Source organism: Lampetra planeri, chromosome 39, assembly GCF_965212315.1.
Source record: "Lampetra planeri chromosome 39, kcLamPlan1.2.h2, whole genome shotgun sequence".
Classification (NCBI taxonomy): domain Eukaryota; kingdom Metazoa; phylum Chordata; class Hyperoartia; order Petromyzontiformes; family Petromyzontidae; genus Lampetra; species Lampetra planeri.
The window spans coordinates 5,766,214-5,791,961 of record NC_136145.1 but is presented as its reverse complement, the minus strand read 5'-3'; the positions used below and the strand labels follow the sequence as shown (position 1 = coordinate 5,791,961).

At 47.3% G+C, this 25,748-nt stretch overlaps 1 protein-coding gene across 1 annotated transcript in view; it reads left to right on the top strand.

Annotated features, from left to right (window-relative positions):
* Positions 1-25,748, top strand: part of LOC144731529 (unconventional myosin-IXb-like) — a 100,982-nt gene that overhangs the window by 13,955 nt on the left and 61,279 nt on the right. The window contains exons 2-6 of the mRNA XM_078612654.1: positions 1,582-2,658; positions 6,453-6,812; positions 13,630-13,857; positions 15,391-15,627; positions 24,853-24,947. Of these exons, the coding sequence (XP_078468780.1) occupies positions 2,200-2,658; positions 6,453-6,812; positions 13,630-13,857; positions 15,391-15,627; positions 24,853-24,947 (1,379 nt within the window). The 5' untranslated portion in view covers positions 1,582-2,199. The remainder of the gene's footprint in view (positions 1-1,581; positions 2,659-6,452; positions 6,813-13,629; positions 13,858-15,390; positions 15,628-24,852; positions 24,948-25,748) is intronic.

Below are 25,748 nucleotides of genomic sequence, written 5' to 3'. Positions count from 1 at the left end.
CTTTACACAATGTGGTTCTCATTTGATCTGCTATTGAGAGATGATGATGATGATATCATCTCTCAATAGCAGATCAATTATTAGTCTGGTAAAATCATAGGAATATAATGGCTTGAACTTAATTTAGTAAGATTAACATCTTTGACATGTTGACCTTTCACAACGCCAGTCGCTAATGACAATAATAATGTGACATTATGGAGTGTCTCACTCGCTTCAGCATAATAATAAGGTTTTTCCCCTTTTTTTCTGGCAACAAAACTGAAACCTTTTTACGAGGATTCACGTTTGCATTAACCACAATACTTGCAGTCAAAATGCAAACAAAAAACACACTGATAATATATGCATTGTCCTTGAAACTGATTGGTCCACACCAAGGGACGGCTTTCTTTTGAGGGGAAAACCCCTATTATTATATTTTGTTACTGGCAAAGGAGGTCTAATGATGTAGTCGCTTCAGCATCTCAAGACACTGTTGGGCGCAGCCATAATTAACATTAACGGAATACTTCAAGTCAAAATGAATAGTAAGCCAATCATAACAAAACCATGACCTGGGCAGATTTATGGGTGGTGTGAGACACACACACCCCATGCCCAAGCCACCTCAGCCACCCCACACATGGAGCAACGCTGAATGACATCGATGCATTGCAATTTTTGAAAATCAGAATGAAACCACGAGAGAGCTTTTTTTCTTGCCTGTTACAGATGGCATGAAAAATCAATGGCCGTGTGGCTAATTTGTGCCGTTGTTTGGTTATGCCGCACCGTCACCATGAGGTTGTGGATTTGTAATAATAAATAATTGTTATTTCTAATATCCAGGAAAGGCACACTGAAGCCAAGGACTTGGGAGGGTTTTCGGGAGAGTCCTGCCTTTAAATTAAATTTTGCGAAACCGGAGCACTTTTTATCTTCTTGGTTCTTTTGGTAAAGTCACGTAGAAGGGAAATAATAAAATAATAAAAATAAAACATCATAAAATACAATTGCCACGAGCGCGAGAGGGTGCAACACTCGCCCCCATACAGATGGAAGTGGGTGGAGATTAGTTCACTTGCTGCACTGCCTTTGCTTGTCGAGGCGGCGTATGGCACTTCCTCAACTCCCACAGGAAGGGAGTTTCACAAAAAGATTGAGTATGTAACCCACCAGAATCAGGTTAGAATCAGAATATTTATACTGGACGAATTCCATGAGCTATAAAGCTCTTTTTCAAACCTGACCACCACAGTTGCTGGACTACAGGCATGCGCCACCACAGGCTACAATGTTTTTCCATCATAAGGCGGCTGTTAATGAACAAATGAGGTGATTTTTTGAGTTGTGTCTGTTCATCACTGTCAACAAAGTCCCTTACGGTTTAGTGTCATTTTGACTTTGATAACATGTCACTCACGTACTACGGCTGCCAGTCTTTTTCTATTTTGACAGTTTTGCAATTGTATGCTCTAAATACTGAACGCGTGAAGACATGTGATTTAAATGCACGTTAACACAGGCCTGCATTCATAAGCCGAGTAATTAAGTTTTTTGCCTTATCATCTAACGACCCTTTTAACTTCCTCTTTACAGGATATTTCCGCAAAATGTGAAGGAACGAAACTTGAAACTGACAAAAAATGTATTTGGTACAAGACAACAGAAACTAACAAAGGAATGTGGATTGCGTAGCAGAAATCTCTTTAAGCCAATGTGCCAAACGTGCTCTTGAAGTTTCATCCGCAAACGTGAAGGTTCAGAATGAATTTCGCCAGGACGATCAACTCTTGCTACCCTTGCTGGGATGCTAGCCGCACAGTACCACAGTGGAGCCCCGCACGTCCGTAGCCGAAAGGTTTCTTCCAGGATTTTGAATTTCTTGTTCCGGTGACGGTCGTACGTTGGGAAGGAAATACCCGAATTGTCGAGGGCAATGCGGAGGTGCCGACAAGCGCTCGATCAAGACGGAGCCCGCTGGATTTAAATGCGGACTGTACTCCCTGAAATAATGCTGCACAAATAGAGTTTTGCACCGGTCACGAAAACTTTCGAATGACCAACTCTACCGCCATTTTTCCTCCGTCTGGGCAGTTAAACTCTAAAACAATCCAAGAAACAAATATTGCACAAGCAAAACGAACAAACTAACAAACAAAAAGCCGCACGTGCGCACACAGTTGCGTGTTTTCGTGAACAAAACAAATTAACAAAATGAGTGGGCGATTGGAAGATGGCCTGTCGGGCCACGCCAGAACTCGGCGGGAGCCCGCGTTGGGGCCTAACGAAGGCTCGAGGCCCAGTGACGGCTCGAGGGCCTGGGCAGGCCCTTCCGCGGGCGGCGTCGAACCAGGAAACGCTTGCAAACGGTCGCACAGGGGCGCCGTCAAAGTTGCGTTGGTGGGAGGGCTGAGGTCGGGTGAGAAGGAAGCTGGGTTCTGCCCCACGACGGGGACGTCATCGCCGTCGGCCGGCCGGGGCCGCCACTGGTCAGAGGGTGGGCAGCGTGACGCCGATCGGCCGCACACGCTGTGCGTCTACCCCGGGGCGCTCGCCACGGACACGGTGGCCTGGCCCGTGGTGGCGACCCAAGACACGACAGCGGACGCTATCATCGAGGTGCTGACCCGCAAGCTCAGCCTGGATCCGACCAAGCGCTACGTCCTTGCAGAGGTGCCCTGATCTGTTGTTGTTGTTGTGCTGCTACGTCCCCCCCCCCCCGTCCCCCCCCGAACTCTTCCGTTCCCTGCCATCTCTTCGTGTGCGAGTCTGCACTTTTGAGATGTTTGTTACGTTGTGGGTGCGTTACAAACGTAACATGTTGTGTATTTTACCCCCAATTTTTATTCCATTTGTTCTATTTCAAGAACCGTATGTATGAGATATTTCCTCTTTGCTGGTGCTATTTGTTTCTGGCCGCTGGTCCTTTTGGGACTTTGGGCCTTTGCTCAAAAACCATGATAATAATAATATAAATGTTGTTGTGACGTAAGATGAAGCATCCATTCATAATCTGTGTAGAGCCGTGTGTAACGGTGTTTGTTTGACAATTGCCCCACTGAAGTAGATAAGATAGAACTGCTTCTGAAACTCCTTATTAGCGATCACTTTTATCCACATTTTAGGGAGGAGCACTTTTCAACGTGCTTTGCTACAGAGAGAAATGTTTGTTGCACGACGGTCAAATATTGTTCATTCTCAGAGCTGGACTTTAGTGAAACTAAGTGAAAATACAAATGTAATATTATGGGGTTTTTTTCTGCAGTCATTGGTGAGCATCAACTTGCGCAGATTGAGGATGTTGCCTGATCACGGGCGGCTGATACTCTGATTCCAGGATCTCAGTGGTGCCAACTGGAGGCCCTCACGGTGCCCCCCGCCAGCCACTGGAGGCGGTGCTAGGTTCATCGCAATCTAAAATAAACCACTCAAATTGTTGTTGCGTTGTACTCTATATAGGTTTGTGCAGCCTTTGGTGACCCACGGTCAATTGCAAATGTGACTACTAACCTTGGTCTCGTGAGTTCTCACTTGTTTAAACAAATTATACTTAAGACGAAATTAACTTGAAACATTTTCCGCTACATGCAGCAGAATCCGAATCAGGATGTTTATTTATACTGGAGGAATCCGATGAGCTGTAAAGCTCTTTTTCACAGATGGAAAGGGCTTATGTTTAAAGTCTCTCGCCAAAACTACCGCAAACTGATAACATAATAAGGAAAAAAAAAGCCGCAGCGTTTACAAAAAATAATTTTTGCAAAAATGCAAACACGTTCCGATAAATAAACTGCGCAAGATGCGCCTGTGAGCTGGGGGAGCAGTGGCACTGCTATGAACCTTAGCCACCTGAGCTCGGTTCCTGGTCACAGCTTATGTCCGTTGCAGGTGGAGTCGACCTGGGTTGGTATATCACCTAGGTTGACTCAGCCATAAATGAGTACCTGGCACTCGTGTGCCGCACCGGCCTTAATAGGTGCTCGCTAATGGCAACTTGCCCCTTGAGTATATAAAGCTGTGTGGGGGATCTTTGCTTGTGTGTGGTGCTTTTGAAATTAAGTACGAAACTGAACTTAGTAATCAGCTCCAATATAATTTCCTTTTGAGAGAGTCCAATTTTTTTTTCTGTGGTTAGGAAAAAAAAGCACAGTCCGTTCACCACAACTAAACCACGTTTATTGATCATGATGATGGCATTTGAGCGTATTAGGAAGGTATGGTTCTCTAAAACCTTCACTACCCTTGCAGCTCACAATTAAACGTACCGATGTGTTTTAAATTGGAGCTCTGCACTTTTGAATCTAGATTGAGAACTCATTTCTTTCCAACTGCTTTTTGTGTTCAGTTTGTTGTCCTTCCCCACGCACCTCCGATTAGCACGGTTGGCTATGTTCAGTGTGAAAGACGTTCAACATACATACAATTCTGTGTTTTTCCCATTTTTTTACACTGACATTATTAAAACTGTGCTAACATGAAGAAACTTATTTTTCGCACTGCAACTAGCAGTGCATCACCCCATGTCCGAGCATGGACGTTGAGAATACACCCCCAGACCCGCTTATGACGATACGTCAATATCGTATGCAGCATCTGTTTAATCGCACTCGTAGCGCACCTCGCGTTTGCTAGTTTCCCACGCGCCAACGGATGTAATCTTAGCGCTATGTAATAACCTTTGTTAGCTGCGAATTCTCGTTAACACAAAATGATAATTTGCGTCGTCGTGCGGAATATAAGTAACATATTAGCGAGGCAAACAATGTGTCCTTATATTCTTAGGTTTTTTTTCGGTAAAGTCATGTAGGTAAAACATTACAATTAATGAAAATAAAATAAAAATCACGACGTTTCGGAGGCAACACAAGTCTCCGCCATCAGGTGGGACCGTCACTTGATGCAGCAAATCTGGCTGTGACGGTCCCACCTGATGACGGAGACTTGTGTTGCCTCCGAAACGTCGTGATTTTTATTTTATTTTACTTTCATTAATTTTAATGTTTTACCTACGTGACTTTACCGGAAAAAAAACCCAAGAATATGAATCCTTGCAGTCACGAAAGCTTCAAATCTAGAATGTGTCCTTAATTTTTCTATCTCTCCGCGTAAAAAAAACGACAAATATTTTTCATAAAACCCATCGGGGCCCACGGCCTCCTGGAAGTACATCATATCGGCAGCATTGATACGGTGCAAGCGACATCTGGACCGGTTTCAACATGCAGTGTCTCATCAGCAGACTCGGGCTTACTTGAATTGCTGCTGGGGAACTGTCAGATGTAATAGCCAAGGGCCCTTTATTTAAGACTAGCAGGTGTACCCGTTCTTCGCACGGAAATTCATAGTTTAGTCCTAGTATATTATATCCATTATTGCGCCACCACTCCCCCCCCCAAAATACAAAAGTATATTTTTATACTTTTTGCATTGTGTCCAGTCTGGAAGCTACCCACATGCCAAATTTCAAGTTTGTTGCATGTTGGGAAGTCCGCTAAACATTTCGAACAGATACACATATTGACAAATTTCTCTTTTATATATATAGATATGGGTCCTAGTTCGAAGCAAAAATATATAATCCATAACACAAAGTAATCATCGAAGAAAGTTATTCTTAGATTAGTGCTGTATGGAGGCTGTACTAATTAAATGTGGATGTATGTTGAACTTCTTTCACACCGTACGTAGTCAACCATGCGAATCGGAGGTCTCTTATTTTGTTCAGGTATTCTGTAGCTCTGCTGGAAATAATGTTCTACTCAGCTTTCACAACCTTGTGCAACTTCTACTTGACTTCCTCATGAAGAGTGGCTTTCTTGTTTAATCCATCTTCAGTCGACTATGACTGGACTTTTCAGAAATGTAAATGGCATTTAACAGTCAGCTAATTGACATGTCCAGTTATTTATATATACTCTTTTGAAATAAACATGCATGCCAAATGCATTGCAACGTTCTCATATCTACACAACATTTGCTGCTTAATTTCGCAGTGCTCGTCGCACATCAATCTAAGCGGAATATTTCAAATCTCAGAGCAGGCTTGCGGTGAGGACTTTTATTCAGCAGTGAATGGATCATGACCGATGTTGACGCTGATGATTTTCAACAGATGGCGAGGCGACACACACACGCGCATGTGTGTGTTTGTGTACTTGTTTTTCTGCGTGGAGCGGCCGTGTAGCGGTTAACACACTGCGCTACGAACCCGGCGACCCGAGTTCGATTCCCACTCACGGCCAACACCAGTGACGATGATCTAATTCGGTCGTGGGCCTCCCCCCTAGGTCGACTCAGTCTGAAATGAGTACGTGGTGCGGTGTATGAACGTCGCCACTGTGGAGAAGAAGGCCACAGTGCCGGCCTCCATAGGCACTACTCCCGAACGACACTTGCCCCCGACACTCCGTTAAAAGGCTATACGGGGGGGGGGGGACATTTCTCCCGTCGTCTCTCCCGCGTCGCAGGTGCGCGAGTCCGGCGGGGAGGAGTGGATCCTGGACGCGTCGGAGCGCCCCGTGCGTCGCATGATGCTGTGGCCACGCTCCGCCCTCCGCGAGTACGGGCGACGGGGCCCCGGCTCGACGGGACGCTCCCCGACCTCGCCGATGACGTCGCCACCCCTGCTGCTCCCCGCGCAGCAGCCGCCGTCGTCGTCGTCACCGGCGCCGCCGCCATCGCCGCCGACGTATTTTTCGGAGTCGCCGCTGCCGCCCCTTCCGCCGCTGTCGCCGCGCGCGCTCTCGTCGTCCGACTACCGCTTCCTGCTGCGCGAGCAGAACGTGGACGGCTCAATCCAGTACGACAGCACGCACGCGTGGGTGCAGGTGAGCGGGGCGGCGTGCGCGATCGTGCGGGCGGCGGGCGGGGTGGGGGGAGGGCGGGCGGGCGCAGCGGCGGCGATTGCCCCTCGCGCCCAAGAGTTGCCGCGGGTTGCAATTCCCGATTTTCGGTCCCCGTTCCGCGTGGAGTTTGTAGGTACGTACGTTGAACTTTTCTCGCACCCTATGTAGACAACAACCGCGCTTGTTGGAGGTGTGTTCTCCCACCCCCCACCCCCCCACCCTGTTCCGCATGGGTTTCCATCAGGTTATCCGGTTTCCTCTGATAAAAAATACAAAAAAACAGTGGAAATTATTTTGGCCAAAACATCCCAATACTGAAAAACCTACCTGCAAATGACTCAATTTGGATTACACACAGCAGTGACGTCGCCCCCCCTGCCTGCCAAAACTTGGCTGGCTCTCGCTAAGGCTCAGTGAGGATTTCCTGGGCAAACGAGCATAATGCTAATTGGCAGCGTCTACATTACAGCTTGTAAAGTTGCAGTGAATAAAAGTACTTACAGGCAAGGCTTATTTTGATTGACTGAACTGCAATTAATCAACCTGTAAGTGATCTTTATTCGTACTGAAAGTACAGCAAAGTATGAACAGAATACAGTTGTGAAATACAACTACAAACTTGTGAGAAACTTACACAGGTATCCCTCGATTTACGACCGTTCGTTTTTTACGACATCCCGCGCCAACGCAATTGACAAATTGTGGGCGCTTTTCGATAGACGAAATAAAATTTCCGCGTGGACAAAGTTTCACGACGGCACGCGCCACGAAATCGTCAAACAAGAAGCCACCCGGAAGGCTGCGTCATCCATCCGCGAGAGTGTTTCGGTATCCCTGCAGTGACGCCTCCACGTCGCCTTTCCAGTCATTCCAATATTCGCAGATATTTTGGTCAGTTCCATAAAAAGATTAATTATTTTCGTTTCAAATGTATTATTAGTATTCAATCAAGAAAGCTAGCCTACTATGGTCATGTCATTAGAAAAATATGGAACTTGTTTGGAAAAGCAGATTATGCGAGGCACAATACTTGATTCACGTGCCCAAGGAAGACCAAGGATGACACGGATAGATAACATCAAAGCATGGACAAGGCTCACGCTGGAACAGACGATGAGGATAGCAGAAAACAGAAGTCGGTGGCGAAGGATTGCCCTTGGTGCGGCCAACCCTCGGATCGAGGATGGCTGAAGACAAGAAATTTTAATATTTATGTTCTTTATTATTTTTTGTATTCTGAATAGTGATATAGGTGTGTGTATTTTTAGATTGTGAGGACAGTTGGAATGACTGTCGCACGGGAAAAGCCATTCCGATTCAGGAAATGTCGTTTTTGCATGTGTTCTTTTGTAGAATTCATCCCTTTTGGTAAATCGAGGGTTATCTGTGTTTCGATAATCGTCGTATCGGGCAATCGGTATCATATCATACGGTGGAATATGACGCCGCGGCTTGCCGATGTATGTAATGACCACGAGGCACATTAGCGTGTCGCTGTGTCGGTGGTGCTAAAAAATAATACATAAATACAATTCCACGATGCCTCTTGTTTTGACGGGCCCATGAACGTTCAGCCCTGGTCGGGGGGGGGGCGGTCGCCTCGGTAGGCAATACCTGGATGAGGTGCGAGGTTCACGTCGACGGTAGGTCTCGGGCTCCTCGGACACCTCGACCACCAAGGCTCGCTTCTCGATTTGAAATAAACACGTTCCTCGTCGGGCTGCCTGTAAAAAGACTTCCCTTGGCTGAAAAGTCGGCAAAGAACCCCCCACTCGCTGTGAATGTCAGAATCAGAATATTTATTTATACTGGAGGAATCCGATGAGCTATGAAGCTCTTTCACAGACATCTAGTCGGGGTGGGTAAGAACATTACAACAACAAACAATACAAACACATGATAGGAGTGCAAAGAAAGGTAAACAAATCGCCCAAACACAAACAAATATAAACTAAACCATCCCCATCCTACCAGACAAAGCCCACTGAGATATTAACTTATTTTTCATAACCAACCTGACCGCAAATGATAGCTCAACAAAGTGGCCCATCATTTGGACATTTCTAGTTGCAAAATCATCTAAATAGTTTAAAAGTGTGAGCGTGGAGCATCGTGCCACTTGGCCTGAGCCAAATGCCGACCGCTGCTCTGACGAAAAGCCATCCTGGATAACTTCATACGTAGGTTTTCACGGCCAATGCCTTGATTTAAGAATTGGTTTATTTTGGGTGAGGTTGCGTAGGGTGTAATTGCAATGTTTTATGATGCCTTTCACGTGAGAGCCGAGCTTTTGTGAACACCTGATGATGCTGGATGTAATGCCCAGCGAAACGTCGTACAGCATTGTTAAAATGTTGCTTTTCAACATTCTGATTTGCTGAAAAGCCAAATCATTTGCAATATTTTTCCACGTCACAGCATGACGGTATTGGTTCCGTCCTGTGGTGGAGGGTTGTAGTATTTTTTTTTTTACATTATACCCACACAATCTGACCCAAAAGTAACGAATTATGAATCGGTGGGCCTGGAATCGGCCGAGTTGGGTGGTCAAGGTCGGGGTCATTTGAACGTCGGAGTCATACGAGGCAGCATCGACATTGTTGAAACTGATGTCAACCTACGTCACCCGGCTCTACGCGAGCGGTGTCGCGCATGCAGGCCCTGCGGTATCATCGGCGTTTGGGAGTTAAAGCGATCTGCATTGCGGGAGATCGCTCTTTCTCATTCGTACTCGGGGCCCATCAAGCGCGGCACATTTGTGGTGCCACCCCGTATATTATGTTGGCTGTGGCCGCCCATCCCTTCTCATCCCGCCATCGCTGTTGCCACATGAAGCAACTTTTGCCGAGGCCTGGATTGTATCGATTGTTATACTAATTACTAAGCCTCAATGTTTTGCGCATTTCCCTCCGGGAGACAAGATTGATCTATTATTCATACCCGAGACGGGTTTCTGAAAATCTTCATTGTCATTTCTGGGGGTGAGATGTTTGGGTCCAGGTACACACGCTAATTTTACGCGATAACACAGTGGCAGACTAAGGCTCAGGTTTCAGTGTTATTGCCTGAACCCTAAAGAGCCAGACTTAGGCTCTTTCACATTGTTAGATTGCATGTCAGCCAGTGTCAAAGGGGTGTCACTGCTGCGAGAAGCCACGTAGTTTATTTGTAAAAAGAGAAATGTCTGTATGTAAAAGGAAACAAAATTCGCTGAAAATGTTTACAATCAAGAGGCGAAAACGGAACTGTGCAGGGAGATGTAGCCTGACAGGCAGGCAGATGATGATGGGATGGACAGCAAGAAGGAAATGGTAGCGAGAGGAAGAACAAAGATTTGTTTTAGAGATGAGATAAAGGGATTGGCAAGAGTGCAAGTGGCCAGGGGGTGAGGATGATTGAGCCAAGTGTCATCGGAAAAGAGGCGCTCATCCTTATTTTAAGAATTTTAGAAATGCTGATAAATTGAGATCAATTATGTCTGATAATGCCGCTGAGATGTTGGCTCATACACTTGTTTTTTTCTCTCGGTTAGACCACTGTAACTCTTTGTTTGCTGGTCTTGGTGTGGTCTTGGATTGTTGATGTTGTTTTGCTGCCTTGGCCAAGCTTGCATTTGGTCTTTACAAATCTGCAGGAATTTATGAAACGAGCGAAAATTAGTCCTTCCATGAATTTTGATTTAAAGCTTTCGTGACTGCAGGGATTCATATTTTTGGTTCTTTCGGTAAAGTCACGTAGAAGGGAAACAATAGGAACCAATAATATAGTACTTCCATACTTGTCAGTTATTTATTTATTTACTCAGGACTTGCTTAACTTTTCTCTATCCTCCTCTTGCATCCTTTATTTTTAGTTCTTGTTGTTCTTCTTGGTTCTTTCTGTAAAGTCACGTAGAAGGGAAATAATAAAATAATAAAAATAATACAAATAAAAAAACAATAAAATTCAATTCTCACGACGTTTCGGCCACAACGCAAGCAGCCGTCCTCAGGTGAAGAACAGGGCTGTCGGAAAGACAGCGTCTGAATGAACACCACCAAGCTTGGCAGCGTATATTTAAAAATTCATTTGTCAAGGCGCCCTCCTCCTCTAACCCAGCTTAAATATACGCTGCCAAGCTTGGTGGTGTTCATTCAGACGCTGTCTTTCCGACAGCCCTGTTCTTCACCTGAGGACGGCTGCTTGCGTTGTGGCCGAAACGTTGTGAGAATTGTATTTTATTATGTTTTATTTTTATTATTTTATTATTTCCCTTCTACGTGACTTTACCGAAAGAACCAAGAAGACGAATCCCTGCAGTCACGAAAGCTTTAAATCGAAATTTAAAATTATTGTTGTTGTTTTAACTTGCTAATCTCATGCCCCTTCCTGGACATCTGTGAAAAAGGGCTTCATAGCCCATCGGATTTCTCCAGAATGAATACAGATTCTGAATACACTGTCAGTTACGCCTGGTACCAAATTCCGCAGCCGTTGCTTACTTGCACACGTTTAGCTTGCAGCACATTACACTCCGGCGCCTTAAATCGCCGCACTGTCCTTCTGTAAACATTCCGGGTAGATTTTCAATTTCTGCTAACCGCTTAATATGGCCCGACACTGACCATCTTGGGGCTTCGATATATATTCACAGGGCGAACTGTGAAACACCCTATGCTCCGGGTCGCTGCTGATATTATAGCAGATTATATTGCGTTATCCTGCAATGGGCCAAGAGTCGCTGGTTACCGATATAAATATTTGTACTTGGTTATGCATGGCACATGATAGCTTATTTTTAGTTGAATTTTTTGGTCTCCCAAGTTTCGCCCGAGGATGTTGCCTATTGCACGGAAACAAATTGCAGTGAAATTTATTTCTTGAGAAAACTAATTTTAGAACGTGTAGCGGACAAAACGTTATAATGCAGCTTTATGTGTAGCGAACAAAAAGTTACCATGCAGCTTTATTTGTGACGACACGAAAGAGCCCCTTAGAATTTAGCTTCTCCGAACTCAATCTTTTCGAATTATTTTGAAAGTTGTGCAACATCCTTTGTTAAACATTGCAAATCTTTTACTTCTGTTTTTAAAATCACTTGCTCGTCCGTTAAAGTCTTACAGTCAATAAATCATGACTCATTGCGTTTAGATGAGAGTATTTTGCTGCTATAAATCTCCACATGATAAGCCACTTCGTTGAGCTATCATTTGTGGCCAGGTTGCTTCTGAAAAAGAAGCTAATATCTCAGGGAGCTTTACCTGGTAAGATAAACATAGTTTTGTTGTTTTTCTATATCGTTTTTAAAAGTGATTTTGTTAACCTTTACCATACTGTGCACTTCAATTGTGTTTTTTTTATTTTGTGAATTTTTGGGACTTTCTGACATCGTGCCCCGACTGGACATGTGTAAAAAAAAAGCTTTAAAGCTCCTCGGATTCCTCCAGTATAAATAAATATTCTGATTCTGATTCCTTTATACACTAAACACTGCGGGCCCTAACGCCTGACTTTCTCACCCTCCCCTCTTGCCTCGACGGTCCAACCCAGTGAGTTTACCCTAAACGGTTAGGGTATCTAGGTAAGAAAATGCAGCTGACACGGGCTATGAAGCAAAAACAAATATTGCGGCCACGGATAGATTATGTGTTTAAAAGAGGAAAATACGTGAAAAGCAATGCTGAAGCGGGCGCGTGCTATTTATTGGTCGAGTTTCGATTCAGGATTTAATTCAAGGATCAATTATTGTTTAGCTTGTTTGTGCCGTCATTTGCATTGTCTGTCTTCAGCTTAAAGCAAATTACACCGAGTGCACCCAATCCGATCAGATCCAAAATGCTAAGCAGAGTTGGATGGGCGATCATCAGCTGAGAAGCAATGCAGCTACATCCATTGTTGTACTCTATTGTGCGCTCTCATCTGGGCTCCACTCGACTTCACCAACCCCACACTGACCGGTTTAGTGAAGGAGGGTCAAACAACTCCCACGATCCGCACAACGCGTGGAGGGCCTGCGTAACGAGTGGGCCGTACACGCGTTTGTAAAAATGTATTCTTGCACGCACACGCAAACACACAATTCAATGCTTGTATTGTGAGCATAACAATCAATCTTCAGTCGATGAACAGGTAAAGGATCCGTTAGTTTCCTTTAGATGTGCAAAACATCTGCACATGTTCGCGTGGGTAGGTGACACGGCCGAGCGAGAGAGCGTTCGTCGCTTGTTGTGGAGGGGCACGGTTCAAGTTGGGCAGGCAGCCCTGGTCAATACTGTGGGTGCGTCAACCATGAAATTCGTTCCACAATGTGTACGTTACACCTCTGTGGGTCGCGGGTTGTCCGACACAACTTTGATGCTGCGTTCATGAGAAGAAGAAAAAAACAAAAGATTTTAAAGTCACATGACTTCCTTCGTCAAATAACATGTATCATAATGTAATGGACGTCAAGACTGCTCTACTGTCCCACTTAATTGTAACTTTAGAGTCTTTTTTTATTGTTCACGTAGCTTCAAACTTGTGCCTAACAGCCTGCAACACAGCCTTAAGTATGTGTCTGCAAGACAAAATAAATACATAAATATGACTTAATAGTTTGTCAAAAGGTAATTTTATATCTTTCGATACTTAAACGTCCAAAAACAAGAGATAGCCACAAGGTCATCCGGTGAACCCGTGCCCTCGGCCATGTGGCCCTGCTAGCGGAGGAAACCTCGCGCTCGCCTTGTCGTTACTGGACATAATAAATCATAATCTTTTCACCGAGAGGAGGCATGATTTCGGTAAACGCACGGTGACTCACCTCCCTCCTTTCCCGCAGAGGGCGAGGAAGGAGCGGCAGATGGTGGCGCGCGGGTTCCTGCCGCAGCGCTACCAGGACGGCGACCTCGACGACCTGTGCTGCCTGCCGGAGCTCAGCGAGGCGGCCATCCTGAGCGCGTTGCGGGCTCGCTACGGCCGGGGACGCATCTACACTTACGCGGGCAGCATCCTCGTGGCCATCAACCCCTTCCGCTTCCTGCCCATCTACAACCCGCGCTTCGTGCAGGTGCGTGTGCCGCCCCTCGCCGCAGACGAACCGCTGCCTATCTCTAAAATCCATCTGGATAAGGGTAAAATGATCTGTCGCGCCCCCACCCCCCTCCCTCACCAAATACGTCTTCGTTTTAGAAACGACGCAGGCATGCTGCCGTGGTGTGACACAAAACACAAAAGCAAATATACCCCGTATAGCCTTAACCGACTGTTGGGGCAAGTACTGTTAGCGAGCACTTATGAAGGCCGGCACGACGTACAAGGTGGGGGGGCAACACCACGCCCGGCTGCCTTTGTCTCTCCAGCGGCAACACACCGCACCAGGGACTCATTTGAGGCTGAGTCTACCTAGGAGCGGCCCATGACCAGTTCAGATAATCGTCACTGGTGTTGGCCATGAGCGGGAATTGACCTCGGGTCGCCGGGTTCGAAGCACAGTGCACTAACCGCTACACCACCGCACACCACGTCCAGCACACTCGACTTCAAATCCAGAGCGGGAATCTATCCAAATTAAGTACAAATCGAAATGCAATGTGTTGGTATTTTTTTGGTAGATATCGGTGACCAGCCATGCTGCTGTGGTATCGTGATTAGCCCACTGGTGTTCGGAGGTCTCTGGTTTGGCCTCAGTGATCCATGTTTCATAACACAAGCCCTCGCTACCCCCCCCCCACTGCCTCTGTCCCAGAGGTCGCAAACGGGTTTTGATTCCTTACCCGTACCCGGCCGCACCAGGGTCGCAAGCAGGTACCCGTACCCGTACCCTACCCGATACCCGGCTACCCCTTCCCGGCCGGGTAACAGGTAGGGTACGGGTACGGGTACCCGATTGCGACCTCTGGGATGAAGCCATGTTGCAGGCGCGGGTGGGTTGATTCTAGGAACTTGAATTGTGAGAAGAGACAAGACGTTGGGAAATGAGTGACAAACAGTTACTCACCAGTGACTCACGGCCTACCCGTACCCGTACCCGGCCGCACCAGGGTCGCATACGGGTACCCGTACCCGGCCGGGTACGGGTAGCCGGGTATCGGGTAGGGTACGGGTATCAGGTACCCGATTGCCACCTCTGCCTCTGTCCACCTAGCAGCGTAAATGTATTCGTCGTAATCGATCGACAAGTCGGGGTGTGGTGGATTAAAGTATTGTTGCTGCCACCTCTCCTGAAACCTCTGGCTTGCATGGAAGGATGGCAAAAATACCCTTGAGAGCGGGAGGCTCTCTTTTGCGCTCCCTCGAGTGGGAGGCCCTTCCGTCTGCAGTGGCATGAGCAAGACGTTTCATGGCTGCACCTTTACCTTTAGCCTGTTATGCTAGTTAAAATAATACATCTGTGTTGGTGGTCCGGAGCCGGTTGGTGGAAATTCCACATTCCTACGCCGGGTTCCAGCAAAGTCTTTAAGAGCGCTGCCACCTTAGACCGACTACCAGCAGAGTAGCGCTCGTTCTCCCGACTGCTGTGGGGTAATTTAGAGGGTCTGCATCTCTTTTACCGCCTCTGCCCCGCAAACGCTCCGGCTGAAACCCGACCCGGACGTCGCAGCTGTACGACGGGCGGCGGCTGGGGGAGCTGGAGCCGCACATCTTCGCGGTGGCGGACGCGGCGTACCACGCGATGCTGCGCGAGAGGGTCCACCAGTGCCTCGTCATCTCCGGGGAGAGCGGCTCGGGCAAGACGCAGAGCACCAACTTCCTGATCCACCACCTGACGGCGTTGAGCCAGCGCGGCTACACGAGCGGGGTCGAGCGGACCATCCTGGGAGCCGGGCCCGTCCTCGAGGTGGGTCGGCGGCGGTCGTCTTGTGCTGGAACGTCGTTCTCGGGGGGGTGGGGGTGGGGGGCTGCCGTGGGCGGGCGGCGAGATGTTAACTCCCTCGCCTGGTATGCAGGGAGGTCGTGGGTACGATCCCGACCCTGGTTCCTGTGTATTTGGAGTTTGCTTATCTCTTTCTGGGTTCACCTGGTTTTTTCCTCCACATTTACAGAAATGCGTTTCGAGTGTTTGCCTGCTGGAAATTTCCAGATGAGAAGCCCACTTCTTTGAGCCGTCATTTGTGGCCAGGTGACTTCTGAAAAAGAGATAATAGCTCTGTGGGCTTCACCTGGTAAATAACATTGTTTAGTTTAGTTTCTGAATAATTTTATCCATTATTATGATTTTTTATGATTATTTTGGTTATAAAAACATCTTTATAGGATTATGGGAATATAGGTTACAGCGAAATTGGATTATTACGGATAGGCGAAACTTGTACTCTCGTGGAAGTGCATAACCCCAATAATCCCTACCTCAAGCCAGCCTAGCAACGTTCTGGAAAATATTGAGTGAAAAATTAAGCCCTGCCGGTAATCCAGCCCACAACACCACTGCCACTACAACTGCATTTATCATCCCTGCATACTGATGTATGACACTTGCATGATGGACTTTTTTTCATGGCTGTCCGTTGATATGGCGCTGCTTAAAATCTCAGCCCTAATGCCATGGACTTCCCCTCGTATCCGCACGTCCAGAGAGTTTCACAATTCACAGAGCACCAGCGACAGTCTCATAAAATGTGCGGGCTACTCTTTGGCCGAACAGGAAGAGATGGGATTTTGAACAGAACACATGGGTGTGTGTGTGTGGGGCTGACAAATCTGGGCGCCCCCCCCCCACTCGTTGACCAGTGCAGCATTAGTCATTGCAGCTGTGGCAGAATTTCATTTCAAAGGCAGTTTTTCTTCTTCTTTTCCAAATGGGCCAAAAATGTTGGAATGTAACATTTGAAGATTTATTGAGAAGGCAGTGACTTCTTAAGAATACCGCATGGAGTGTGTGTGGGGACGGCTCGTGTTTTAGAGCGAGTGGCTCGCAATTTAAAGGTCGTGGGTTCAAATCCCAGATGAAGGTCGGGGGGGGGACGTGGGTGCGGGGGAGGCGGGAGGGAAAGGGGGAGAGTTCACTCGGGCCCATCATCAATCTCAGGTTGATAAAATAAGAACCGCCTCGTGGAAAGTCAACGTTAGCTGCCTCTTATTGAACGTAAAAATTATGGAATTTCCACAATTGGCTCAGGGCTATGAATAAGGAGATTAGTGCTGCCCCAATCAATGCCTGCGTGAGCAGAAAGCCACAAGTCTGAAACTTTTGACACTATGCCATCCGCTGCGATCCGTACACTCTTAGACAGACTTTTTTCTCCCCAAGAGCCGCTGCTGTTCCCTAATGGTCCCGCGATCCAAAAACCTTTGTAGTACCTGCACACGAGCTGATTTCGTCGCTCCATCTCCACGGAGGACGCCCTTTCGTACACGCATGTTTAAAAACGTGCGTTTAGAATATTTGGCTGTTGCTATAATTTTCAGCAGCCAGGTTGCTTCTGAAAAAGAGCTACGTAGCTCAGTGGGGCCTTACCTGGTAGAATAAAAACTTAAATTATAAAAAAAAAACTCATCGTTAGTTTTGACCACCTTTAAGAATTACGCGCACAAGAAAAACATTTATCTGTTTAGCTTTCCGCTCGTAAATGCTGCAATTTTGTTGTTGTTGCAAAGCTGTTCACATTTTTTGGGCCTTTTTTTACGGATTTCCTATCCAATTATGACATAAAACAATTTAAGAGTTAAACTTAACCTGTTGATTTCATGCGAGCGCAAGATTGAAGGGACCAAAATGTCAGTTGCTTTTTGTTTCTGCACATAAGCTGATGACGGTTTGCATTTGCAGCTTATCAAGGTGGATGAATCAAAATGACGTCCGATTAAAAAAAACACAACAGCCAAACACGCTTAAATTTTGGTCTCCCACGATTTGAGTAGGCAAACATTTTAACCTTAAATGCTTGTATCTCACCACGTTAATGTTTGTATCTGGAGGTTTTGAAGGGCACAGAATTTGAACACCCAATAACTGGGTTTTCTAGAGTGCTTTGTGGAAGAGTGACACTGACGCTGATATAATTCTGGCACGTACCACTGCACCTTGTATGAGTACAGTCATGTTGTCCAAGCAACAAGTTTCATTCACCATTGAACTCTTGCCGGAGAGAATCGTGGTTTCAATGTGAATCGCATGCAGTATCATTCCATCTCCTGGTTGGAATCACGTTAGAAGGATGAGCACTGTTGGCTACGTACGGTGCGAAAGAAGTTCTGATGATGGACGCTTGTGATTTATTTTATTTTATACCTACGTGACTTTACCGAAAGAACCACAGAGTATAAAGTTCAACATACATACATTATAAAATTTAGCATTTACTCCGTAGGTAAACACACACAGTTTGCAAACTCGCATACGTTGATATAACTCGACTGATGGAAATTTTAATCTTTGAGACAACAGTGAGTGAGGCTCGGAGTTGGACAATTGCCCATAGTCATGGAGAATGTGTGGAATTACAGGCATGCACATCTAAACTTGTGTGCAAGGAGTCCCGTGAGATGCAGGAGATGAAGATGTGTTGTTGCCAATGATTCATGCGTACTTGCCACAAGACATTTGTGGAATTTTTTTTTTGCCAGCTCTGAGCAAATTTAATTCACGCACGTGGCTGCACTTAAGATTCACAGTGGCGGACGTGGATTGTAAAGTTGCGCAACAATGTAAACGGATTACTTGAGGCAGGTGCCAGTAATCCATACATATTCTTTGGGTCTTTCGGTAAAGTCACGTAGATAGGTTCAAAGAAAATAACAAAAAACTGCGACGTTTCGATCACAGGATAAGGGGGTTAGCTTCTAAAGGCAAACTCTTTATAAAGGTTTAAAATGGGCATAGCCAAAATGTCAGCAGCATGGGCGGGGCAGCTAATGCTAATGTAAGTGATGGGCAGCGACCGTGATGGCGGTGGGTTTCCACCAATTAAAGGGCTGCCAGGTAAAAAATTAGCATGTTAATGTAAGATCGGTGAGCGGCCTCCACGGCGAGCGCACTGAGGTGGCTATGTTAATGTGAGAGATTAGCGTGTTAATGTGAGAGATTAGCATGTTAATGTAATATTGCAGAGCCACCGCCACGTTGAGGTCGGAGCGCGAAGGTGGCTGTGTTGGTGTGAGATATTTAACGTGTTAATGTAAAATCGGAGAGTCGAAAATAACAACTAGCATCAGAAGGTGGCAGGATGGGAACATCACAGCCAGTTATGACTTAAACTGGTTAATAACGTCCTTCCAATGATTGCTAAGTTTGTACCCATCTTCTCGGTTGAATTTGTGTCTGTGTCTTTATATAGGGATGGCTTCATGGACGAATCTTTGTTGATAGCCAGTGGGTTTGCAAAATACCTTTGTCTTAGAGAAATCAAATTCGTGTGAGCCCACCGCATTAAAACGAATTTGAAATTGGAGATGTTGCTCTGCACCTACACCATCATCAGCTAGCCGCACGACAAGAAGAAGACTGTTGTTGCTGTTTTCAGTCGAGTACGATTAGCTCCAGGGGTTCATAATGGCCGTGTCAAAAGTCATGAAGCTGTCACCCCTGACTCGATTCCGGGTTTTGGCCGCTTTATGATTAAACTTGGTTCTCCAAACATAGCAAGCTGATGGTCTGAGTTCGGTCACTAATAATTTGATTTATTGTCTGAATTTCTGTAAACTGATGGATGCGGTGGTTAGCATTGTGAACCCAGCTACATGAAGTTTGATTCCTAGCCACGGCTAACATTAGTGGTGAGTGCCCCCCACCCCATCCTCCAACCCCCACTCAATAGAATGGTCAAGTATGGTGATAAATCCCCTTTGACTGACATGACACGGAAAAGGGGCTTTATGCACCAATGCATTGACAAATGGCTAAACGTAATATTATTACTTTAATTGTTTCCCGTAAGTACTGGGGAAAAGGGACGATGAGAGGTAATTACAAATTAGAGCCGTGCGAAGGAACACCGACAAGACGGACCCTGTCATCAGCACAGCACACAGAGAGGTGACCTGCAGGGTAGTGGTTGAACACGGCGTAAAAGGAGGCATGCCAGCACTCCGCAGCGCCGAGGGTGACGCAGTTCAGCGACTAACTGACCTCCAAATTTAACATCTAATTGTTGCTCAAGGTCAGCCATTTGAAAGCGTGTAACGAGACGGAACAGTCGGCCCGGTTCGATTCCTCCACTCGCGTTGTTGTTGTACTGTACTTGGTGGGAACGGTAACCGCGCTCGCTTGTGATAGCGAAGCGATAAGGAGGTGACGCCTTGCCATGTGACGAACACTGCTGTGCATGGTGGTGTATAAAGAAGAGCCCTACTACCTTTGGCAAGACTCCTGTTGAAGGAGAGCGGTGTGTGTGAACGAGAGGCTAGCGTGCTGCGATACGAACCCAGGGACCCGAGTTCAATTCCCGCTCACGGCCTCCCCTAGGTTAACTCGGCCTTTAATGAGTACCTGGTGCTGTGTGTAAACACCGCCACATGGCAGACTAAGGCAGGCCGGGCGTGGTGCTGGCCACCCCACACCAGAGGTCGTAAACGGGTTTTGATTCCTTACCCGTACCCGTACCCGGCCGGGTACGGGTAGCCATTTCCTACCCGTACCCTACCCGAAATGAGTGACAAACGGCTACTCACCAGTGACTCACGGCCTACCCGTACCCGGCCGCACCAGGGTCGCAAACGGCTACCCGTACCCGTACCCGGCCGGGTACGGGTACGGGTAGCCGGCCGGGTACGGGTACGGGTAGCCGTTTGCGACCCCTGCCCCACACCCCACCTTCGTGTGTGTCGTTCTGGCCTTCATAGGTGCCACTCGCTTAATAGGCTACACGGGGGTGAGGGGGGGTCTTTGTCTTTGTGCCACGTTGCTTTCCAAAGTTGTTGCCTCATACCGGCAGTGTCGCAATTCTCACGTGTGGCCATAGCGCAGGGCGTTCGGGTGATCGCGTGCCGGCCGGCTGGCCGGGTGGTGCCTGGAACTGGAGAGTGGCGGCGTTGTTATTTTATTATTATTGTTTTAAATAAAAAATATATATAATTCCGCGGGCATCTGTTGCATTGTGATAACACGTCGTTGTAGGGAAGTGGTCGTCGGGTTCCAGATTTCTTACGCTTTCCTCATGGCCTGCTGCCCGCTTGTGGTTTCTCTTAAAGCGACCCTGGAGGCTTGTTCTATACGCACGTGTTCATGTGACACACTCCGCATCGTTCGTGCGTGCGTATACACGCACACGTTTAAGGTAGCGCGGTCAACGTCCGGCCTTTTTGTCAATCCACTGCTGGATGAGGGCCTTCCGGCGATTCGCATGTGGATTTACGGTCAAACGTACACGTTTGACCGTACTTCACCGCGCTTTTCAGCGCAGGTTGCTGAAGGCAGGGTACACATATGTGGGGGGAATAGAAGTACAGTACAACAACAGATTCTCCTGCACTATTGTCTCCTGCCCACCAGGAAGCCCGGCAAGCCCTGTGACAACCTGTTATGTGCAGAGCAGCACAAGCTGCTGCCCCCTTTACAAGATATAAGGGTCACCCATCCAGCCTGAGATAGCCCTCCATTGTGTCATTCCACTGCTGGATGAGGGCCTCCTGCACGCCGTGCGTGTCATGGTGGGGGGTGGTGGGGGGGAGGGTTTACTTGAACATACTTCGCCACGCCGGTTAGTGTGGATTGGTGAGTAGATGTGGAAGTATAGAAGTACAGGAAAGCATTTTGCAATGCTGCCATCCGCTGCCCGCAACGTAACTTGGCTCTGTCGCCACCTACGACAGTTTGGCGTGCATGGTGGTCGCCCATCCAAGTGTTCTTCACTGAGTGCACACATTTGACTTGGAGGCAACAAGTTTATTACACAGCCCCAACAGGGCAACTACATAAACCGACACACGTTAACTAGACCCCAACAGGGTAACTACATAACCGGGTCGGTCGGTAACATCCTGACTGACCCACGATGTCGAGTGGAGACCGAAGATCGGAGAGACGTAGTGCCGAGGGTTGATTCCAGAGAACAGCACCGATCCTTCCTCAAGGCTCCGGCCCCTACATCACATGTCCCTCTCTTGCCCTTTTGGGCCCCCCTTGCCACCTCGTCTGGTCACGTGCCCTCTCTGGGTCACCCAGACTGTCACTGCCACCAGAACTATGCCCCCTAGGGCTCGGTTCCACGGCATACCCACTCTGGTGCCCGAGAGAGGCCCAAGACCCACAGCTCCACTCTTGTGATGGGAGCTGGCGCTAAGCGCCATAGTGACCCCATTTATGTCACTACACAAGTATTATCCAGGCTCGACCCCTGCTTAGATCTTATTTTCCTTATTCATAAGCAAGGTTGGCAATCGTGATGGCTTAACGTAAGGCACTTAGTTCCCAGGCGTTTACATTACTTCGATTATTTGGCTGCTATGCATTTCCACATGATAAGCCACGTCACTGAGCTATCATTTGTGGCGAGGTCGCTTATGAAAAAGAAGCTAATAGCTCTGTGGGCCTTAGCTGGTAAAATAAAAATAGTTTTTTAAAATTATTTGCTTACCTTTTCTATACTTTGAACTCCTATCGTGTTTTTTATTATAACTTCCTGACTCAGACTGGAAATCTGTGAGAAAAAAAAAAAACACCTTTTATAGCTCATTGGATTCCTCCTGCAGTATAAATAAAGATTCCGATTCTCATTCTCAACTCGCTCGCTACACTTGGGAACCCGGCGTGACCACGGTTGGGCCGCTGAAACCGATTCAAACCCAGGATCTCAGCGGCGACCGCTTGGTGTCTCCGACGCGATCATCTCTGAGCCGGCCGGCCACCCATCGACACCAAAATCACCGACTCCACGCTCATAAACACACAGACGCTTACGACCCCTGTGTGCGGTGGACTGTGAACGTGAAATCCAGCCCCCCCTCACCCAATCATGATCATCATCGCTTGCTGTAATCCCCCCCCCCCCCGAGCTTATATTTCGGCTGCCCCACTTCACACTCTTGTTTGCTCTTGTCAGGCCCGGATACTGACACTTGAAATGTTACTGTAGTGCTTGTACGATCGGCCATAGATACACGTGCCTCTTCCTACGGTCATAATGGGGTACGACGGGTAGGTCCGTCGATTGTAAGCGTATTTCAAGTAACTTGCAGCCGTTCTCCAGCAAGCCACTGTTGGATGAAGGCCCTCACCATTTGCCATGTCAGTACGTGGGGTTTAGTTTAGAATCAGCATTGCGCGTTTAGAGTATTCGGCGGCTCTAAATGTCCACATGATAAGCCACTTCGTTGAACTATAATTTGTGGCCAGGTCGCTTCTGAAAAATAGCTATATAGCTCGGTGGGCCTTACCTGGTAAAATAAAAATATCTTCTTGGTTCTTTCGGTAAAGTCACGTAGAATGGAAATAATAAAATACTAAAAATAAAACATTATAAAATAATTCTCACGACGTTTCCTCCACAACGCAAGCAGCCGTCCTCAGGTGAAGAACAGGTCTGTCGGGAAGACGCTGTCTTTATTTTATTATGTTTTATTTTTATCATTTTATTATTTCCATTCTACGTGACTTTACCGAAAGAACCAAGAAGATGAATCCCTGCAGTCACGATAGCTTTAAATTGAAAAATAAAAATAGTTGAGTTTTTAGTTTACTGTACGGTTGAAGGAGAGAAGGGCAAGACCAGTTCAGATTTCACTCGCCACTGATGGGAGCCGTGGCTGGGAGTTGAAACTCGGTGCGCTAATCGCGATGCCACCACTCTGGCATGGTGCTTAATAGAATGCAATCGATATTCATGCTCGTGATACGTGCGTTTGATCGCTCCTGTTGGAATTGATTGTTTACAGTTAATGGGAATTATGTGGGAGGGAGTGATGCTGAAGTGGCACTGTGCTGTGAATCGGGCGACCTTTGTTCAATCCCCGGCCACTGCTAATATCAGTGGCGAGTGATATCTGAACTGCTGGTCCTGACCGTCTCCCGCTCCTTCACTAACCTGTGCCGACAAGCGTGCTTAAGCATGGTCGAACAACCTCCGCAACTAACACAGCGTGGGGGGGGGGGGAAGGCCTTCATCCAGCAGTGGATTGGCAAAGGCCTGTGTAAATCTGCATTCGAATCGTACAATGTTACTTTGAAAACAATGTAGCAAACAAAATTAGAAAAATGCAAATTAACCGACAGATAAAACAAAAATGAGAGTCGGTAAAAATGGAACGAGAAAGAATCGGTTCTTGAATCAAAGTGCAACCCCCGAATCCTGACATTTCTTCGGAAACTCGGGTGCAGTGTGAAAAACATTGACATTGGAAAGACAAAGGTGGCCAGGCGTGACGCTAACCACGCCCACCCCCTCGTGTGCCGTGTCGCCCTTAACCCTTTCCTGTTCTGCAAGTAGCACCCCCGAATCTCGGAACGCTCTAGCGGTTAGCGTTCATTTTATTTAGAGAGGCACATCGCCGTCGTTTCTAAAGACATTGCACTCACCGCCAGGGCCTGATTAAGATTTAGTAGGCCCCTGGGCTACAGGTACTGTGAGGCCCCCAGTAATGTTTTCAAAAGGAAAACAAAGTTAAAGAAAAATATAATTTATTTTTACAAGGCTAACAACAAATAAAATTCAGAATTCACAAATGAAATAACTTTTCACTTCATCTCTGGAGGCCCTCCAGCTGGTGGAGGCCCCTGGGCTTCAGCCCCTAAATCCCCACGCCTGAATCCGGCCTTGCTCACCGCAGAGAGCTGTTGTGATGTGGCCACACTCGATGATAGATGCCACCCACCTGTGCCACACGCTGTCCCGCATGGCCTTTCTGTTACGATGACGTACACGTATGTCATCGGAATGGGAAAGCATTAATCGGCGCTCTCAAGCAACATTTGTCCCCCTGCGGTCTCTGAGACTAACAGCGGTGAAGCTGTTGGGTGTGCAGGTGGTGCAACTGCACTGGGTCCCACGGACTTTGGTGGGGGGGTGGGGATTATGAATAGGTAGGGGAACCCCCCCCCCATTTCACCATATCATTTCTTGCACCAGGGTCCATGCCAACCACGCTAAACCATTGAAATCGGCGCGGCTGTGTCTGTGCACTGATCACACAGGCGTTCGGGAACGCAAAGACCGCTCACAACGACAACTCCAGCCGCTTCGGAAAATTCATCCAAGTCAACTACAGAGAGAATGGAACCGTGCGCGGGTACGTTCCCCCGCCCACACCCCTCCCTCCTCCTCGCCCATCCCTCCATCCGTCTAGTCGAGACAGTTGGGCTTGGATATTGAAATGTGTTTTGCGTGACCCCCCCCCCCCCCGCTAGAGCCGGCTACAGTCACCACAAATTCATCCACTTGTGACTCGAAACTCGACCGCCGAATCACAGTCAATTCGTGGAATTGGCGGGTGGGGGCGGGGAGGATGGTGGGGGGTGTGGGATGGGGGGGTGGGTGGTGGTTGTGGAATTTTCGATAGGCCTGTGCACAAAATGTAAACAGATATCACGTGCGGCCTCGTTAAAAATTGTGGGCATTTACGAATGACAATTGTAAATTTTGTAGTGGGTTTCACTCTGCAACACACCGGGTGTGCTGAACTAGTAACTAATTGACACGTTTTGTTTACGCGACGAACCCCACCACCCGACACAGCGAACCAGTAAGGTTTTTCACGTCAAAAAAACGTGCTAATTAGTTACTAATTCAGCCCACCAGTGTGTTGGAGAGTAAATCCACAACATTTACTATTTGAGTACGACGTTTCGCTGGTAACTACATCCAGCATCATCGGGCGATTTTGCCAGAATTGTATCAAATGGCTATTAAATTAAACTACGTTTTCGATAGTTTTAAGTGAGATGAACGCCTCTGATTAAATGCCATTGCGAATGATGAACCTCGTTACTGTGCTGCATCGAACGAGCCCCACCAGGAGAGAACCCTTGTGTAGTGAATGCACCAGTCATCTGCATAAGGGGCCACACTCTAATGATGAGGCAGAAGTCGA